This window comes from Oncorhynchus keta, chromosome 19, assembly GCF_023373465.1.
Source record: "Oncorhynchus keta strain PuntledgeMale-10-30-2019 chromosome 19, Oket_V2, whole genome shotgun sequence".
NCBI lineage: Eukaryota > Metazoa > Chordata > Actinopteri > Salmoniformes > Salmonidae > Oncorhynchus > Oncorhynchus keta.
Window position 1 is genome coordinate 229,001 of NC_068439.1, and position 18,808 is coordinate 247,808.

Consider the following 18,808-nt stretch of genomic DNA (forward strand, 5'->3'; position numbering starts at 1 on the left):
CCAACTGGCTCTAATTCAGGTTAATTAAATACATTGTAAACCAGGGCGGGATCAGCCAGCGGCAGCTTCCCACATGCGCGATTCATTTGCAGTCCTGCTCTGACTGCAGCTGGGAGGGTCTGCAGTGCCTGTGAGTGCTGTGGGACGGGGATGGGGGCCATGGCAGCACCCGCTGCTCGTTGAGAAGAGTAAGAACGATACGTGCTTTCACGTCAGAGTCTCCAAGTCACCAATAACCCCAGAAAAAGTCGCTAGTCGCTTTAAAAAAAAAAAAAATAATAATTTGCTAGAGGGGTCTGAATACTCGCTAAATTGGCAACCAGACCTCCCGTTAACCAGGTCCATTCTCCAATGGCCACAGCTTAACAAGCGACCCGATTGGTTTACTTTCAGTTTTGACCAAACTATTCACCTAAATAAATATTTATTCAAATAGAAATGCATTAACATTGCAATTTAGGAGCAATTCCATCACCTTTTAAATTTCATACCAATTAATTATAACAAATAAACTCAATATCTACTTCAAACAAGGGTATTACATATTTAACTAGGCAAGTCAGTTAAGAACAAATTTACAATGACGGCGTACCAAAAGACCTCCTGAAGGGACGGCGGCCCGGGATTAAAAATAAATGTAGGACAAAACACTACATAAAGAGAGACCTAAGACAACATTTATTATATACATATTTTAAAACTTTATTTAACTATGCAAGTCAGTTAAGAACAAATTATTTTTGACAATGACGGCCTACCAAAAGGCCTTGTGGAGACGGGTGCCTGGGATTAAAATAAATAAATACAATATAGGACAAAAACACACATCACAACAAGAGACAACTACATAAAGAGATGCCCAAGACAACAACATGGTAGCAACACAAAACATGGTACAAACATTATTGGGCAACAGCAAAGGTCAAGAAGGTAGAGACAACAATACATCATATGAAGCAGCTACAACTGTCAGTAAGCGTGTCCATGATTGAGTCTTTGAATGAAGAGATGGAGATAAAACTGTCCAGTTTGAGTGTTGGTTGCAGCTCGTTCCAGTCGCTAGCTGCAGCGAACTGAAAAGAGGAGCGACCCAGGGATGTGTGAGCTTTGGGGACCTTTAACAGAATGTGACTGGCAGAACGGGTGTTGTATGTGGAGGATGAGGGCTGCAGTAGATATCTCAGATAGGGGGGAGTGAGGCCTAAGAGGGTTTTATAAATAAGCATCAACCAGTGGGTCTTGCGACGGGTATACAGAGATGACCAGTTTACAGAGGAGTACAGAGTGCAGTGATGTGTCCTATAAGGAGCATTGGTGGCAAATCTGATGGCTGAATGTTAAAGAACATCTAGCTGCTCGAGAGCAACCTCACCTGCATAGAAGACATTTTTTGTCTTATTTTGTTCCTCGTGCTTCACAATTGTATTCACTTGATCCTGGAGGGCATTGCCCCTGTCGAGTAACCGGAGCTCCTTGCTTTTTCCCACCGAAGAGTCCGCCGTGGAGAAAAATCACTCATGACGGGTAACGCTCAGGCGTCAAGACCCAACTTCACCCCAACTACGATCTCCGGCCCGGAGGATAACAGCTCTCTGAGACAACTGGATATTAACTTGGCTTAAATCAGTTAAAGCTTGCCAGTCCGTTGCCATCTTTTCAAAACGTCAGCTAGCATGTAGCATAGCCACTGCCAGCACTACCAACTAGCTAGCGTCAGGGGGAGGGGAGGGCCTTAATGTGACAGTGGCTGTCCACAAAAAGAAAGCATTGATAAGTGATGGAGCTAGAAATATGTAGAAGCAGATGGGATACAAAGGAAAATATTGTGGTGTTCCACCACGTGCAAGTTTTGCAAACACACACATTCTTCCTAATAGTTCTAGCTATGCACCTAGAACAAATGATTATCAGAGAGAGACTATGAGCAGTATTCATTTTATAAAACAAATAGAAGGCATTGATCAATAACGCCATATGTAACAGTTTAGCTTCTGTCCCTCTCCTCGCCCCTACCTGGGCTCGAACCAGGGACCCTCTGCACACATCAACAGTCACCCAGGAAGCATCGTTACCCATCGCTCAACAAAAGCCACGACCCTTTGCAGAGCAAGGGGAACTACTACTTCAAGGTCTCAGAGCGAGTGACGTCACCGATTGAAATGCTATTAGCGCGCCACCACCGCTAACTAAGCTAGCCATTTCACATCGGTTACACTTATTTAAAACCATTGCATTGGTTCACTAGTATTGCTGCCATTGTCAGTGTGAAGTCCTTGTTAAATCAAGATAAAATACAACAAATGTAAATTCAATATACAGGTCAAGTGTAATAATATGTGGCCCTTTTCCATTTTCAAACCCACACGAGTGCCTGTACTTGGATTGATGTTATAATTCTTCCAATCAGGATTCCCCTCCAATCAGGATTCCCCTCCAATCAGGATTCCCCTCCAATCAGGATTCCCCTCCAATCAGGATTCCCCTCCAATCAGGATTCCCCTCCAATCGCACCTGAGGTTATGATGGAACTCCTGAAGCCTCTTTTTCTTCACGTGGAACCATGTGTTTTAACTAGAAGTCTGCATCAAGGGTGAAGTCACAGGTCATGGCGTTTGACATCACTCCATACCTCTGGTACTCAGCCACACGCTTCTCAAAGAAGTTTGTTTTCCCTTCCAGTGAGATGGACTCCATGAAGTCGAAGGGGTTTTCTGTCAGATAGACCTGGGATAGAAAGCATTCGTTTTGCTCTTTCCAACTTTATTTTGTCATTGTCAAGCCAAGCATGACATCCTATCAATCCATGAGTTGGAGGCTGGCGCTATGTATACGCTACCTACACACTAAAAATATCAAAATACTATGTTGTAGAGTCAAAATAATAAGGAAAGACTCACCTTGGCCAATCCCAGGTCTTGGAGTAAACGGTCTGCCACAAACTCAATGTACTGCTTCATCAGCACACCATTAATCCCAATCAGATCCACAGGTAAGGCCTCTGTCAGAAACTCCTGAAATGGGAACATGTGTGGTTATGGACACGTTCCAGATTCACGTTAAAATGTGCCATTATGGACACGTTCCAGATTCACGTTAAAATGTGCCATTCTGGACACGTTCCAGATTCACGTTAAAATGTGCCATTATGGACACGTTCCAGATTCACTGTAAAATGTGCCATTATGGACACGTTCCAGATTCACGTTAAAATGTGCCATTATGGACACGTTCCAGATTCACGTTAAAATGTGCCATTATGGACACGTTCCAGATTCACGTTAAAATGTGCCATTATGGACACGTTCCAGATTCACTGTAAAATGTGCCATTATGGACACATTCCAGATTCACGTTAAAATGTGTCCTTCTGGACACGTTCCAGATTCACGTTAAAATGTGCCATTATGGATATGTTCCAGATTCACGTTAAAATGTGCCATTATGGACACGTTCCAGATTCACGTTAAAATGTGCCATTATGGACACGTTCCAGATTCACGTTAAAATGTGCCATTATGGACACGTTCCAGATTCACGTTAAAATGTGCCATTATGGACACGTTCCAGATTCACGTTAAAATGTGCCATTATGGACACGTTCCAGATTCACGTTAAAATGTGCCATTATGGACACGTTCCAGATTCACGTTAAAATGTGCCATTATGGAAACGTTCCAGATTCACGTTAAAATGTGCCATTATGGACACGTTCCAGATTCACTGTAAAATGTGTCCTTCTGGATATGTTCTAGATCATTGTTAGATAGTAATTGTATCTGTATGATAAAAGGTCTATGAACCAAACCTCACTGTTTTTAATGGATTTACAATTAAGTATATTTTTATAATGGCGAGAGTAGGGCTGTGGCTGTCACCAAATTTTGTCAACCGGTGACTGTCAAGCAAATAACTGCAGGTCAACCGGTGACTGTGCAAATATCTGCAGGTCAACCGGTGACTGTCAAGCAAATAACTGTCGGTCAACCGGTGACTGTCAGGCAAATAACTGTCTGTCTCACGGTAATTGACCGTTAATTAACATAAACACATTCAGCATCTCCTGGTTTCCACACAGCCTACAAGACACTGATGCAGACCTTTGGTCTCACGGTGACCGTTAATTAACATAAACACATTCAGCATCTCCTGGCTTCCACACAGCCTACAAGACACTGATACAGACCTTTGGGAACATCTACCGCAATAAAGCCATTATTTATTTTAGACCGGTCTAAAGAAACATGAAGAAAACGTAGTCTACTTCAGAAGAACAGAATAGTATAAAACGTTATATATAGCCTGATCTGGCTGTGGACTAGTTCATTTAGCAGACAAGATTAGCTTAGAATCCCGTGTCATTATTTTATAGTATGTAGAAAACATTTGAACCAAAGCTGAATTAAAATAGGAAGGACATTTTCTCCAAACGATTTGAGGGAGGGTCCACATGCGTCTTTTCTATGTTGAGGATTCACAAAGAAATAGGTACTCCTATATCTTAGAGTTATTAATGTAACTTTAGTTGTTCCACAAACATTGGGCTTTATGTTTTATACATTGTACGGCTGCTTTGTTGCGACTCTAATGATGATTTGAATAAAGTCACTTGAAAGGCATGAGCTCTACTTTGTATTTTTGCGCAGGCTGTACACACTACATCAGTCACTCGTTCACAATTTGACAAGCACTTGACAATGCATTGAATTTCACGGCTGCATCCCCTTTGTGCCGTAACGCACCCTAAACAAATGCCTTTTGCTGCCAGTGTGCCCTTCTCCCAGACTGCGGCCATCACATGGTCAGGTTTTTCTCACAGGCTACAAGTGAAGACAATCTCACACAAATCATCAAGGAACCCACCAGGTACAACCCTAAATCCGTAAACATGAGCACCCTAATAGACATTATCCTGACCAACTTGCCCCCCAAATACACATCTGCTGTCTTCAAATCAGGATCTCAGTGATCATTGCCTGTATCCGCTACGGGTCCGCGGTCAAAGGACCACCCCTCATCACTGTCAAACGCTCCCTAAAACACTTCTGCGAGCAATCGTTTCTAATCGACCTGGCCCGGGTATCCTGGAAGGATATTGACCTCATCCCGTCAGCCTGGTCATTCTTTAAAAGTAACTTCCTCACCATTTTAGATAAGCATGCTCCGTTCAAAAAAATGCAGAACTAAGAACAGATACAGCCCTTGGTTCACTCCAGACCTGACTGCCCTCGACCAGCACAAAAACACCCTGTGGCGGACTGCAATAGCATCGAATAGCCCCCGTGATATGCAACTGTTCAGGGAAGTCAGGAACCAATACACGCAGTCAGTCAGGAATGCAAAGGCTAGCTTTTTAAGCAGAAGTTTGCATCCTGTAGCTCCAACTCCAAAAAGTTCTGGGACACTGTAAAGTCCATGGAGAATAAGAGCACCTCCTCCCAGCTGCCCACTGCACTGAGGCGAGGTAACACGGTCACCACCGATAAATCCATGATTATCGAAAACTTCAACAAGCATTTCTCAACGGCTGGCCATGCCTTCCTCCTGGCTACTCCAACCTAGGACAACAGCTCAGCCCCCCGCAGCTACTCGACCAAGCCTCTCCAGCTTCTCCTTTACCCAAATCCAGATAGCAGATGTTCTGAAAGAGCTGCAAAACCTGGACCCGTATAAATCAACTGGGCTTGACAATCTGGACCCTCTATTTCTGAAACTATCCGCCGCCATTGTCACAACCCCTATTACCAGCCTGTTCAACCTCTCCTTCGTAGACATAAGTATCATGACATAAGTATCAAATACTTATGTCATGCAATAAAATGCAAATAAATTACTTAAAAACCATACAATATGATTTTCTGGATTTTTGTTTTAGATTCCGGCTCTCAAAGTTGAAGAATACCTATGATAAAAAATTACAGACCTCTACATGCTTTGTAAGTTGGAAAACCTGCAACATCGGCAGTGTATCAAATACTTGTTCTCCCCTCTGTATATGCCAGTTAGGCTCTACGCCCCTTATAAAGTGGATGAATGTGCTTAATTTTAAGTTATTTGGCCACTGTAGTTGTGATACAAACCTTGTAAGAACATATAGGCCTATGGGCTAGGCTACATGAGGCGTACAACTATGATTAGAATAAAAAAATGTAATGTTTCTTATGCTGGGCATCATAGACACGTCATAATATATCATTCACAAGTGATAGGCTAATATTGTCACCCATCAGACTATTGCTGATTTAATCTCGTCTTTAAATATACTAAATATTTGTGAAATTTGTTTTGATTTAGAATGTACCCTTATCATAAGCGCCTGTATCGAAATGGGCAGCAGAAAAAACATGTCATCAATGCACTTCAAAATCAAATTTACTGGTCACATACAAATCAAATTTACTGGTCACATACAAATCAAATCAAATTTACTGGTCACATACAAATCAAATCAAATTTACTGGTCACATACAAATCAAATCAAATTTACTGGTCACATACAAATCAAATCAAATTTACTGGTCACATACACATATTTAGCAGATGTTATTGTGAGTGTAGTGAAATGCTTGTAAATAGCAAATGGAGGACGCTTTTCCCATCAGGTAAGCTATACTCCTGTTGCAAAGACAAGTCAAGTGCTTCATATTAGGAAAGTTGAGAAATAAATATAGTAGGCCTAGTCTATAGTCTGATGGGATCCTCCTCTTTTTAATAGAGGCCATCACTCTGTTCTCACGCAATTCCATAGCCTATTGAAATGTTGCGCAACATGACATGATCATGGAGTGTTTGATTAGATTAGCATTGATGTCAAAGTGACTAGTGGGACAATAGAGTGCTGAGTACCAGGCTGTTAGTAAGTTTGGTAGGCTACTAATGACCATCCGCAGCATCAGAGCTTGGAGAAGCCTAATCACCTAAACGGTCACGTGGAATTTGACTGCCATCATGACCCTGGTGTGGAGGTAATACGGTCAACAGCACTAGGCGAGAGTCATGCATCTACTTCTGATAGACAGTATTCATTTCACGGACTCACCTGTTCAATGCTGACAGCTTTGGTGATAATATCCTTCACCCTGTCCTCTGACGGTTTCTTCACTATGTAGCTGTACAACAGACAGGCAAAGTTACAGTGCAGGCCCTGAAGATACAAACATACATTAAAAAAATCAATACTCTATAGTGACACTTATATTGGCAGGGAGGTCAATACATTTTAGCTGTTGCTACTTTTCTAATCAAATAACAGCAAAATGTTGAGACTTCACTGGAAAATGTTTGTGCTGCATCAAGATGTAGCTTAGATGTCCTTTGAAAAGAGACTAAAACTGGACTGTTCAACCCCAGTCCAAGAGGACCCAAACACTTTGTGTTTATGTTACCTACCGGCTAGTTAATTACACTCACCTGGGAGGTGTAAATGACTTCCTGATTAGAAGGGAACAACTAAAAAGAGCCAGTGGAACTGGTTTGGAGGTTCATAGATGAAAGGACACAGAGTATCTAACCTCGTCTCTGCTGATGAGCTCGTTGGAGTAGGTGAGCCCAGGCATCAGGCCTCTCTTCTTCAACCAATAAATAGCAGCGAACGACCCTGAGAAGAAGATGCCCTCCACTGCAGCGAACGCTACTATCCGCTCCCCTGTGGAGGAATTGAAACATGAAAGAATGGTTTAATTAAAAAATGGCAGCATTACATTTTTTTTGTATAAATGGCAGCGAAGGCTGAATTATTAAACGAAGAATGAACGCACAAAATAACTATCCAACGACACATATGAAACATTTCCATGTCCTCGGGTGGGTGAACACTGTTACTATAGCAATGAGGATCATGTCCTAGCCATGCATTGGGTGAACACTGTTACTATAGCAATGAGGATCATGTCCTAGCCATGCATTGGGTGAACACTGTTACTATAGCAATGAGGATCATGTCCTAGCCATGCATTGGGTGAACACTGTTACTATAGCAATGAGGATCATGTCCTAGCCATGCATTGGGTGTACACTGTTACTATAGCAATGAGGATCATGTCCTAGCCATGCATTGGGTGAACACTGTTACTATAGCAATGAGGATCATGTCCTAGCCATGCATTGGGTGAACACTGTTACTATAGCAATGAGGATCATGTCCTAGCCATGCATTGGGTGAACACTGTTACTATAGCAATGAGGATCATGTCCTAGCCATGCATTGGGTGAACACTGTTACTATAGCAATGAGGATCATGTCCTAGCCATGCATTGGGTGAACACTGTTACTATAGCAATGAGGATCATGTCCTAGCCATGCATTGGGTGAACACTGTTACTATAGCAATGAGGATCATGTCCTAGCCATGCATTGGGTGGACACTGTTACTATAGCAATGAGGATCATGTCCTAGCCATGCATTGGGTGAACACTGTTACTATAGCAATGAGGATCGTGTCCTAGCCATGCATTGTCCAGGGTGAACACTGTTACTATAGCAATGAGGATCATGTCCTAGCCATGCATTGGGTGAACACTGTTACTATAGCAATGAGGATCATGTCCTAGCCATGCATTGGGTGGACACTGTTACTATAGCAATGAGGATCATGTCCTCGCCATGCATTGGGTGAACACTGTTACTATAGCAATGAGGATCATGTCCTAGCCATGCATTGGGTGAACACTGTTACTATAGCAATGAGGATCATGTCCTCGGGTGGGTGAACACTGTTACTATAGCAATGAGGATCATGTCCTAGCCATGCATTGGGTGAACACTGTTACTATAGCAATGAGGATCATGTCCTAGCCATGCATTGTCCAGGGTGAACACTGTTACTATAGCAATGAGGATCATGTCCTAGCCATGCATTGGGTGAACACTGTTACTATAGCAATGAGGATCATGTCCTAGCCATGCATTGGGTGAACACTGTTACTATAGCAATGAGGATCATGTCCTAGCCATGCATTGGGTGAACACTGTTACTATAGCAATGAGGATCATGTCCTAGCCATGCATTGGGTGGACACTGTTACTATAGCAATGAGGATCATGTCCTAGCCATGCATTGTCCAGGGTGAACACTGTTACTATAGCAATGAGGATGTTACAGCTGTGAGACTGTTCCTTTTTCAAGAACTCACCGAAAGTGGATTTGGTGTCAGAGATCCACTGGATCGCCCAGTCTGCTTTCCTTCTCACACACGGCATAGTCTGAATGGCATTGAACAAATGCTCCCTGTACAGACAAGGAGAACAGGTGTAGAACATTGAACAAATGCTCCCTGTATAGACAAGGAGAACAGGTGTAGAACATTTGTGCATGCACCAACCAAACCCTCCTCAAAGTCTAGTATCATCTTTTCACCACAATAATCTCCTCAACTGACAAAATGAGCTTCATATACCACCTGGTGAGGATATCAGGGCCTGTGTTCATAATTCATAACACAGGAGGAGTGCTGATCTAGGATCAGTGTTGCCCTTTGGATCATAATGAATAAGGTTACATGGACAGGGAAGAGCTGATCCTAGATCACTACACCTACTCTGAGGTGCTTCATGATGCGGGCCTCAAGAGTCCCTGTTGTAAGTATTGATGAGCATGCTGTACATCTCATTAGACTATAGTCACGTACCTCTCCTCAGAGTCCCTGATGTAGATATTGATGAGCATGCCGTACATCTCATTAGACTATAGTCACGTACCTCTCCTCAGAGTCCCTGATGTAGATATTGATGAGCATGCCGTACATCTCATTAGACTATAGTCACGTACCTCTCCTCAGAGTCCCTGATGTAGATATTGATGAGCATGCCGTACATCTCATTAGACTATAGTCACGTACCTCTCCTCAGAGTCCCTGATGTAAGTATTGATGAGCATGCTGTACATCTCATTAGACTATAGTCACGTACCTCTCCTCAGAGTCCCTGATGTAAGTATTGATGAGCATGCCGTACATCTCAGAATGGATGTTCTCTATGAGGATCTGGAACCCATAGAAGGATCGGGCCTCTGGAAGCTGTACCTCCTGACTAAACCTCTGGACCTGAGGGATGGATAACAGTGGGTCGGCAGCATAGCCTAGTGGTTAGAGCGTTGGATTAGTAACCGAAAGGTTGCAAGATCAAGGTAAAAATCTGTCGTTCTGCCACTGAACATGCAGTTAACCCACTGTTCCTAGGCCGTCATTGAAAATATGTGTTCTTAACTGACTTGCCTAGTAAAATAAAGGATAAAAGGATGAAGGATGAATAGGCTGGGGTGAGAATACAGTATAATACAGAATAATACAGTATAATACAGTACTACTGTATAGCTACATCAACAACAAATAGACTGGGGTGAGAATACAGTATAATACAGAATAATACAGTATAATACAGTACTACTGTATAGCTACATCAACAACAAATAGCCTGGGGTGAGAATACAGTATAATACAGTATAATACAGTATTATACAGTAGTACTGTATAGCTACATCCATGATCTAGAACAAAACTTATGGGGCAGTTTCCCAGACACAGGTTCCTGGATGTCGAGTCCTGGACCAAAAAGCCGCTCAGTGGAGAATCTCCATTGGTTCCTAACGCCCTACAGACCAGGGTTCCTAACGCCCTACAGTCCAGGGTTCCTAACGCCCTACAGACCAGGGTTCCTAACGCCCTACAGACCAGGGTTCCTAACGCCCTACAGACCAGGGTTCCTTACGCCCTACAGACCAGGGTTCCTAACGCCCTACAGACCAGGGTTCCTAACGCCCTACAGACCAGGGTTCCTAACGCCCTACAGACCAGGGTTCCTAACGCCCTACAGACCAGGGTTCCTTACGCCCTACAGACCAGGGTTCCTAACGCCCTACAGACCAGGGTTCCTAACGCCCTACAGACCAGGGTTCCTAACGCCCTACAGACCAGGGTTCCTAACGCCCTACAGTCCAGGGTTCCTAACGCCCTACAGACCAGGGTTCCTAACGCCCTACAGACCAGGATTCCTAACGCCCTACAGACCAGGGTTCCTTACGCCCTACAGACCAGGGTTCCTTACGCCCTACAGACCAGGGTTCCTAACGCCCTACAGACCAGGGTTCCTAACGCCCTACAGACCAGGGTTCCTAACGCCCTACAGACCAGGGTTCCTAACGCCCTACAGACCAGGGTTCCTTACGCCCTACAGACCAGGGTTCCTAACGCCCTACAGACCAGGGTTCCTAACGCCCTACAGACCAGGGTTCCTAACGCCCTACAGACCAGGGTTCCTAACGCCCTACAGATCAGGGTTCCTAACGCCCTACAGACCAGGATTCCTAACGCCCTGCAGACCAGGGTTCCTAACGCCCTACAGACCAGGGTTCCTAACGCCCTACAGACCAGGGTTCCTAACGCCCTACAGACCAGGGTTCCTAACGCCCTACAGACCAGGGTTCCTAACGCCCTACAGACCAGGGTTCCTAACGCCCTACAGACCAGAGTTCCTTATGCACTACAGACCAGGGTTCCTAACGCCCTACAGACCAGGGTTCCTAAACGCCCTACAGACCAGGGTTCCTAAACGCCCTACAGACCAGGGTTCCTAAACGCCCTACAGACCAGGGTTCCTAAACGCCCTACAGACCAGGGTTCCTTACGCCCTACAGACCAGGGTTCCTTACGCCCTACAGACCAGGGTTCCTAACGCCCTACAGACCAGGGTTCCTAACGCCCTACAGACCAGGGTTCCTAACGCCCTACAGACCAGGGTTCCTAACGCCCTACAGACCAGGGTTCCTAACGCCCTACAGACCAGGGTTCCTAACGCCCTACAGACCAGGGTTCCTAACGCCCTACAGACCAGGGTTCCTTACGCCCTACAGACCAGGGTTCCTAACGCCCTACAGACCAGGGTTCCTAACGCCCTACAGACCAGGGTTCCTTACGCCCTACAGACCAGGGTTCCTAACGCCCTACAGACCAGGGTTCCTAACGCCCTACAGACCAGGGTTCCTAAGAGAGGGACTCACAAGGTTCTCGTTGACGATGCCGTCGCTGGCAGCGAAGAAAGCTAAGATGTGAGAGATGAAGTGTTTCTCATCAGGCTTCAAGTTGTCCCAGTGTGCCAGGTCCTTAGATAGATCCACCTGCAGCACAGACGGTTGGTTACAAACAGTACCACACATCAACCACCTCCTAACCACAAATCAACCACCTACATTAAACCGTGCTTTTTTTGTGTGTGTTTTTTTAAAGTGAGTGAGACTTTGTGTGTTGTATGTAGCATATTGCCTCGCTCTCCTGACATTAGGCTTTACAAACCACACATCAATCTAGCAAGCGACAGCCTTCAGTTTTCACACATTCAAAATGAGGGAGTGTTGTTTCATGTATTCTGACGACAGTCTTGCTCTTTCCAGGGAATAGGCAGCATTTGGAATTCAAGTTAATTAGCCCCCACCTCTTCCACTGTCCAGAAGGAGGCCTGGGCCTGTTTGTACATCCTCCAGATGTCAGGGTACTGGATTGGGAAGATGACAAAACGCCTGGGGTTGTCTCTAAGCAAGGGCTCATCCTCTGTGCAGTGCTGCTGGTCTGTGTCTTTGTGGCTGTTCTGTATGAAACAATTGAAGACCACAGCTTCTTCATCTTACAGCATACAGTCACCTAAACATCAACTGAAATAGATTTGATAGCCTTTTAGAATGTTAGGCGTATCAGAGATACAGATATCAGTGTTGTGTTACCACTGGTTGGAGAATAGTGAATATTGTACATTAGTACAAAGTCGCTGAAACAGCTGATCTAGCCAGTGGTGTAGGTCTATGTTTTAGGTGAGGTAGTGCAAAAAAAAACATAAATTACATAATTTCCTGAAAGTTTGTACTGACAGACGTAGCCAATTTAATAGCCCATCATTCTAGAATATGCATAGAAAAATGAGTGCTCCAATTACAACATCTACCTATGGCCACACAGGCTATTGTCTAAACCCTAGTTAAATAAAGGTTCAAGATAAATAAAGAAAAAGTTATATTTTGAATTCCCTCAAACACCAAGTTTGGCATACGTATTTTAAAAATAGGTCATCATCACTGTCAATGGTGAATGATAATTCTTCATGTTTTACCATTCAGACTGCATAATAATAATAATAATAATATATGCCATTTAGCAGACGCTTTTATCCAAAGCGACTTACAGTCATGTGTGCATACATTCTACGTATGGGTGGTCCCGGGAATCGAACCCACTAACCTGGCGTTACAAGCGCCATGCTCTACCAACTGAGCTACAGAAGGACCCAAGTGTTGCTCTGGGCCAGTCATGTGTTGCTCTGGGCCAGTCATGTGTTGCTCTGGGCCAGTCAAGTGTTGCTCTGGGCCAGTCAAGTGTTGCTCTGGGCCAGTCAAGTGTTGCTCTGGGCCAGTCAAGTGTTGCTCTGGGCCAGTCATGTGTTGCTCTGGGCCAGTGATGTGTTGCTCTGGGCCAGTCATGTGTTGCTCTGGGCCAGTCATGTGTTGCTCTGGGCCAGTCATGTGTTGCTCTGGGCCAGTCATGTGTTGCTCTGGGCCAGTCATGTGTTGCTCTGGGCCAGTCAAGTGTTGCTCTGGGCCAGTCATGTGTTGCTCTGGGCCAGTCATGTGTTGCTCTGGGCCAGTCATGTGTTGCTCTGGGCCAGTCATGTGTTGCTCTGGGCCAGTCATGTGTTGCTCTGGGCCAGTCATGTGTTGCTCTGGGCCAGTCATGTGTTGCTCTGGGCCAGTCATATGTTGCTCTGGGCCAGTCATGTGTTGCTCTGGGCCAGTCATGTGTTGCTCTGGGCCAGTCATGTGTTGCTCTGGGCCAGTCATGTGTTGCTCTGGGCCAGTCATGTGATCTCAATTAGTTTCATGGTGATTTAGATATTTGTGAATTACTGTTTGGTGAGTGAATTAAAGCAGATGCTGTTAAACTAATAGCCTTTCTGTATTTTGTTTCAAAGTATATATCCTCTCTAGCGGTGAGCGCTGTGGAGTTCTGTCACATTCTACATTTTGACTATTCGGCTTCAGCTAACCATCATCATCATTAAATCACCATCTTAAAATCTCATTGAAATTAGGTGTTGGTGTAACAGTAACGTTACAGGCTATGCTATTATATTAGGCTCTGTTATGCAAAATGAAAAAATGAATCATTATGTGATCTTGAGAGACATGAATTCAGTTTTGATCTAACGTTACTAAAGAGCATCATGGTGAGAAGTGATCATCTCCTATTTGTAATGATAAGTAGGACTATTAGACAGAACTTGGTTATTTGAAGTGAAAGGACTAAAAAATACATTTTAAGCCAAATATGCTGAAAGGACAGTCCCAGGATGATGTTATTTAAAGAAGTTGAACCAAATTGTGGTGCTGAATGATAGCTCTGCCATTCGGGCCAGTTCAGAAACAAACAACAATAGGGCTATACTCTAATTGGCCTACGACTACATGGTATTACTGGGGCTATTTGTAGGCTATACTCTGATTGGCCTACGATTACATGGTATACTGGGGCTATTTGTAGGCTATACTCTGATTGGCCTACGATTACATGGTATTACTGGGGCTATTTGTAGGCTATACTCTAATTGGCCTACGACTACATGGTATTACTGGGGCTATTTGTAGGCTATACTCTAATTGGCCTACGACTACATGGTATTACTGGGGCTATTTGTAGGCTATACTCTAATTGGCCTACGACTACATGGTATTACTGGGGCTATTTGTAGGCTATACTCTAATTGGCCTACGACTACATGGTATTACTGGGGCTATTTGTAGGCTATACTCTGATTGGCCTACGACTACATGGTATTACTGGGGCTATTTGTAGGCTATACTCTAATTGGCCTACGACTACATGGTATTACTGGGGCTATTTGTAGGCTATACTCTAATTGGCCTACGACTACATGGTATTACTGGGGCTATTTGTAGGCTATACTCTGATTGGCCTACGACTACATGGTATTACTGGGGCTATTTGTAGGCTATACTCTAATTGGCCTACGACTACATGGTATTACTGGGGCTATTTGTAGGCTATACTCTAATTGGCCTACGACTACATGGTATTACTGGGGCTATTTGTAGGCTATACTCTAATTGGCCTACGACTACATGGTATTACTGGGGCTATTTGTAGGCTATAGACTAATGTAAATACAGTACCAGTCAAGAGTAGACACACCTACTCATTCAAGGGTTTTTCTTAATGTTTTACTATTTTCTACATTGTAAAATATTAGTGAAGACATCAAAACTATGAAATAACACATATGGAACCATGTAGTAACCAAAAACAAGTTTTAAAAAATCAAAATATATTATATGAGATTCTTCAAAGTGACCACCTTTTGCATTGATGACAGCTTTGCACACTCCTGGAATTCTCTCAACCAGTTTATACCCAACCTTCCAGTTAGTTGCCTTGAAGTCACTGAAGTCAGTTGGATGACCTTTCAAGACGTTTTCCCAGTCAGAGCTTGTTTATTCCCGACTTCCCAGTTAATTAACTTGACTTCAATGAGTTCAAGACTTCGCAGTTCTGAGGTAACAGTTGATTTGAGAGGAGCACAAATCATGCTTTATTGACAGCATGGCCAATGTTGAATGTTTATAATTTTAAATTTGGGGGGAGAAAAAAAAAAAAAAAAAAAAAAGAGGCCCTTAATTCCAGATGTGGGACCACACAGCCACTGATTCCTTCCAAACCACTCATTGTTGAATTTGTGATTTCCAACTGGTTGTGTAATGTTTATGTCCAATCGCCGATGAGCACCGATACATTTTATCTATAATTTCTCTTCATATGACAAGGATTAAAAAGGATTTGTCAGTGGATTCATGATGATGACTGCCAGCTAAGATTTTTAAAGTATGACGTTGACATGATCAGTCCAATCAAAGCTACTGAACATATAATGTGATTTGACATAATTGTATCTGTGGCCAATGACCTTAAGCCTTCTTGGATGGGCACTTCTAATGTAACTCTATTGCCGCACCCAAGGGGCTATAATTTTCTATCTCTACCCTTAGACTTGGCATGAGTGACAGAACACTGAGCCAATCATGGCGCAACGCTCCGTATATTCTGCTGGCTTGCCCCCATCACTACAGAAAGCACTGAGCTGGGCTGAAACACCTGCATTTTGGAGCTGACGAAATCAAGAAAATAACATTTAAAAAAGAGACCATGTTTGTATGCAGCTTCATTAAGTCAGTGATATATATATATATATACACACACATTGTTTACAAACTGATATGTGACACGTTTAAAGACAAAATAACACGCAAAACAGGCAAGCTTTTTTTTGCAAAAAATGTGGGACTTTTCCCCTGCCCTGAATGACTGGTCGCCACTGGTCCTAGGCAAAATGGTGTCGCCTTAACCAAGTGGTCACATAATTCTGGGTTACACTGCACAAGAGGGGTCTGTGGAGTTTTACGAACATCCTCAAGGAAGACACACACATGTCTTTCCAAAGGTCTGATCGGCTGAAGTAGTCAGTGGCCTCCGCAGTGCACACAGCTAGCCTTATAGTTCATCATTCTCGCCACTGTCAGAGAGAAGACGGGGAAGAAACCACCATTTATTTATCTACCTCTAGGCTGCTATATTTGGTTTGGCATTCTATCGTTTCATATAATTGTAGTGCTAATTAAATATCATTTATTTAGAATGTATCTGAATTAATTTAGCAGAAATAGTTTGACCAGCTCCATGTATTCTCGTCAAATAGAACCTCGTGAGGGTACCCGCTGCACGGTGCTCCGGCAGCAACCCCATACACCATTTTTAGTTTCATAACGTCGGTGAAAACACATGTACGACAATGCAGTTGTTACATAAAATAGCAGCAACATTATATTTGACATGAATAAATAAGTTGTCTGCTATTATAAATGTGCATCTTGGTAACATGCTCTTTGTGATAGCAGTTATTTCTCGACCACATTTAAATTTAGATCAACAATCAATGCAGCAATATCGCAGCAATGTATCACGGTCGTTCGCAAAGGTGCCTGCCCTGAATGTTTTGGTTGTTCCATACTGTTTAACGGATTAAAACTACATACATCTCAGCTCTCAGTTGTTGAGGCAGTGGTCTTTGTTTATAGGTTACACAAGCTCACACACTAGGCAATTTAAAGTGGCATAGTAATAACGTTACAACTATACACAATGGGAAGAAAAAAAAGACATTTCGAAAGGTTTACATTATTGTTACCTGGTAATCCTTGGACTCTGTGCGTACATTGGTTAGATTTGAGCAGTCCATTTCGTGAACAAGCAACACTCAAGCAGCGAAGTCGCTCCTGCTAGTGTTCACCTTGTTGTCTTTGGTCTGGTCACAGCGTTTCTAAACCGAGAGGCGAAATATCGCGAGAAGTGCCGGGAACGTAGGCGCAACATCGCGAGAAGTGAGGGAACGTAGCCGCAACAGACCAGGCCGGGGTTTAGGGTTCCACAAGTCAGTGAGAGATGTTACATGGTTGTCTTTAGATCTCCATTTTCTCCAAATCTAAAGGCACAACCTGGATTAGAGCCAGTGTTTTAAGTAGTTGAACACGTTACTACCCCAACCTCGTGAAATTGACAAACGGACACGTTTTCATTTTCGTAAGAAACAACTTTGATTTAACGCACAATTCGACCAAGATAATAGAGGAAATATGCAATAAATAAATGGCGAAACTCTGCCGGCAGACGTCGACCCATCGCGTTCCCGTTGTCATGCTGCATCAAACGGCTGCTAAACTAATCGTTAAGCGATACCTTCTAAACGTCAAGATATTGTAATGTATTTTACCAGGCAAGTCAGTTAAGAACAAATTGTTATTTTCATTGACGGCCTAGGAACGGTGGGTTAACTACTGGTTCATGGGCAGAACGACAGATTTCTACATTGTCAGCTCGGGGATTCGAACTTGCAACCTTTCGGTTACTGGCCCTGCGGCCCCATGAATGAAACAATGCAGGGAGCAGGTGTCGAACCTCGACCTTCTAGCCCGTAGCCCAGGGTCGTTACACTATTACCACGTTCACTTGCTTGTCAGAAATAGTTAACTCTGGAATGTTCGACTTGATAATTGGTTGTAGTTCCACACCTGCCGTTTTCAACCAGTTAGTAAATCAGGCATGTCAGAGTTTCTTAACTCCGACTGGCACGTGAAATGCGGCATGAATCGAGAAACCTCTATTTTCCTCGGTAGTATGCAATGACACTATTTCAAAACTATCCGATATTACAGAGAACATGTTAATTATCTCGGAAAATGTGTAATGTTGTACTTCTTGTTCACGTAATTCATGCTAATGTTGGGTTTTTAAGATAGAATTGACTCTAATTAATTCCTTGAAGGAGTGATCTCCTTGGCCCAGAATCGCCAAGAATGCTGAACGCGGCCCATTGACGACGCATGGGCAACGCACACAACGGGCGTTACAAAGTCAATGAAGTTTACCATCTCCTCAAAAGAATCTCTACGTTAGACCCGGTGACGTGTTTCTGCGCATGCGTTTAGCTAGCCAACGTCACCAGAGGTCGGTCGTTGTCTTTAATTCCCTGTACACCTTATTTGCGGCAGTATTATGTCATGACAATGCAAGTTGCTCCCTCTCCGGAGCTCAACGTTTGTTTTAGTATCCTTTGCTGATTGACTGAAAATTGATATCGAAAATGTACTACACAGTAAGGATTGGACTCTTTAATCTTTCCTGCAAATAGGCCTGCCTTTGATAACTATAAACCAACACCAGATAACTACAGGCCTACCCATGTGAACTTTTTGAAACCACTTCTCT

The 18,808-nt window shown here is 43.5% G+C and overlaps 1 protein-coding gene across 1 annotated transcript; it reads right to left on the reverse strand.

Annotated features, from left to right (window-relative positions):
* Positions 1-663: 663 nt before the first annotated feature.
* rrm2b (ribonucleotide reductase M2 b) lies at positions 664-17,420 on the reverse strand. Its single transcript, XM_052469054.1, has 9 exons — positions 17,232-17,420; positions 12,423-12,575; positions 11,992-12,108; positions 9,906-10,039; positions 9,131-9,225; positions 7,509-7,642; positions 7,037-7,141; positions 2,898-3,011; positions 664-2,724 (listed from the first exon to the last, which is right to left on the reverse strand). The coding sequence occupies exons 1-9, from the start codon at positions 17,280-17,282 to the stop codon at positions 2,572-2,574; spliced, it is 1,056 nt and encodes a 351-aa protein (XP_052325014.1). The 5' UTR covers positions 17,283-17,420; the 3' UTR covers positions 664-2,571.
* Between the last annotated feature and the right edge of the window lie 1,388 nt (positions 17,421-18,808).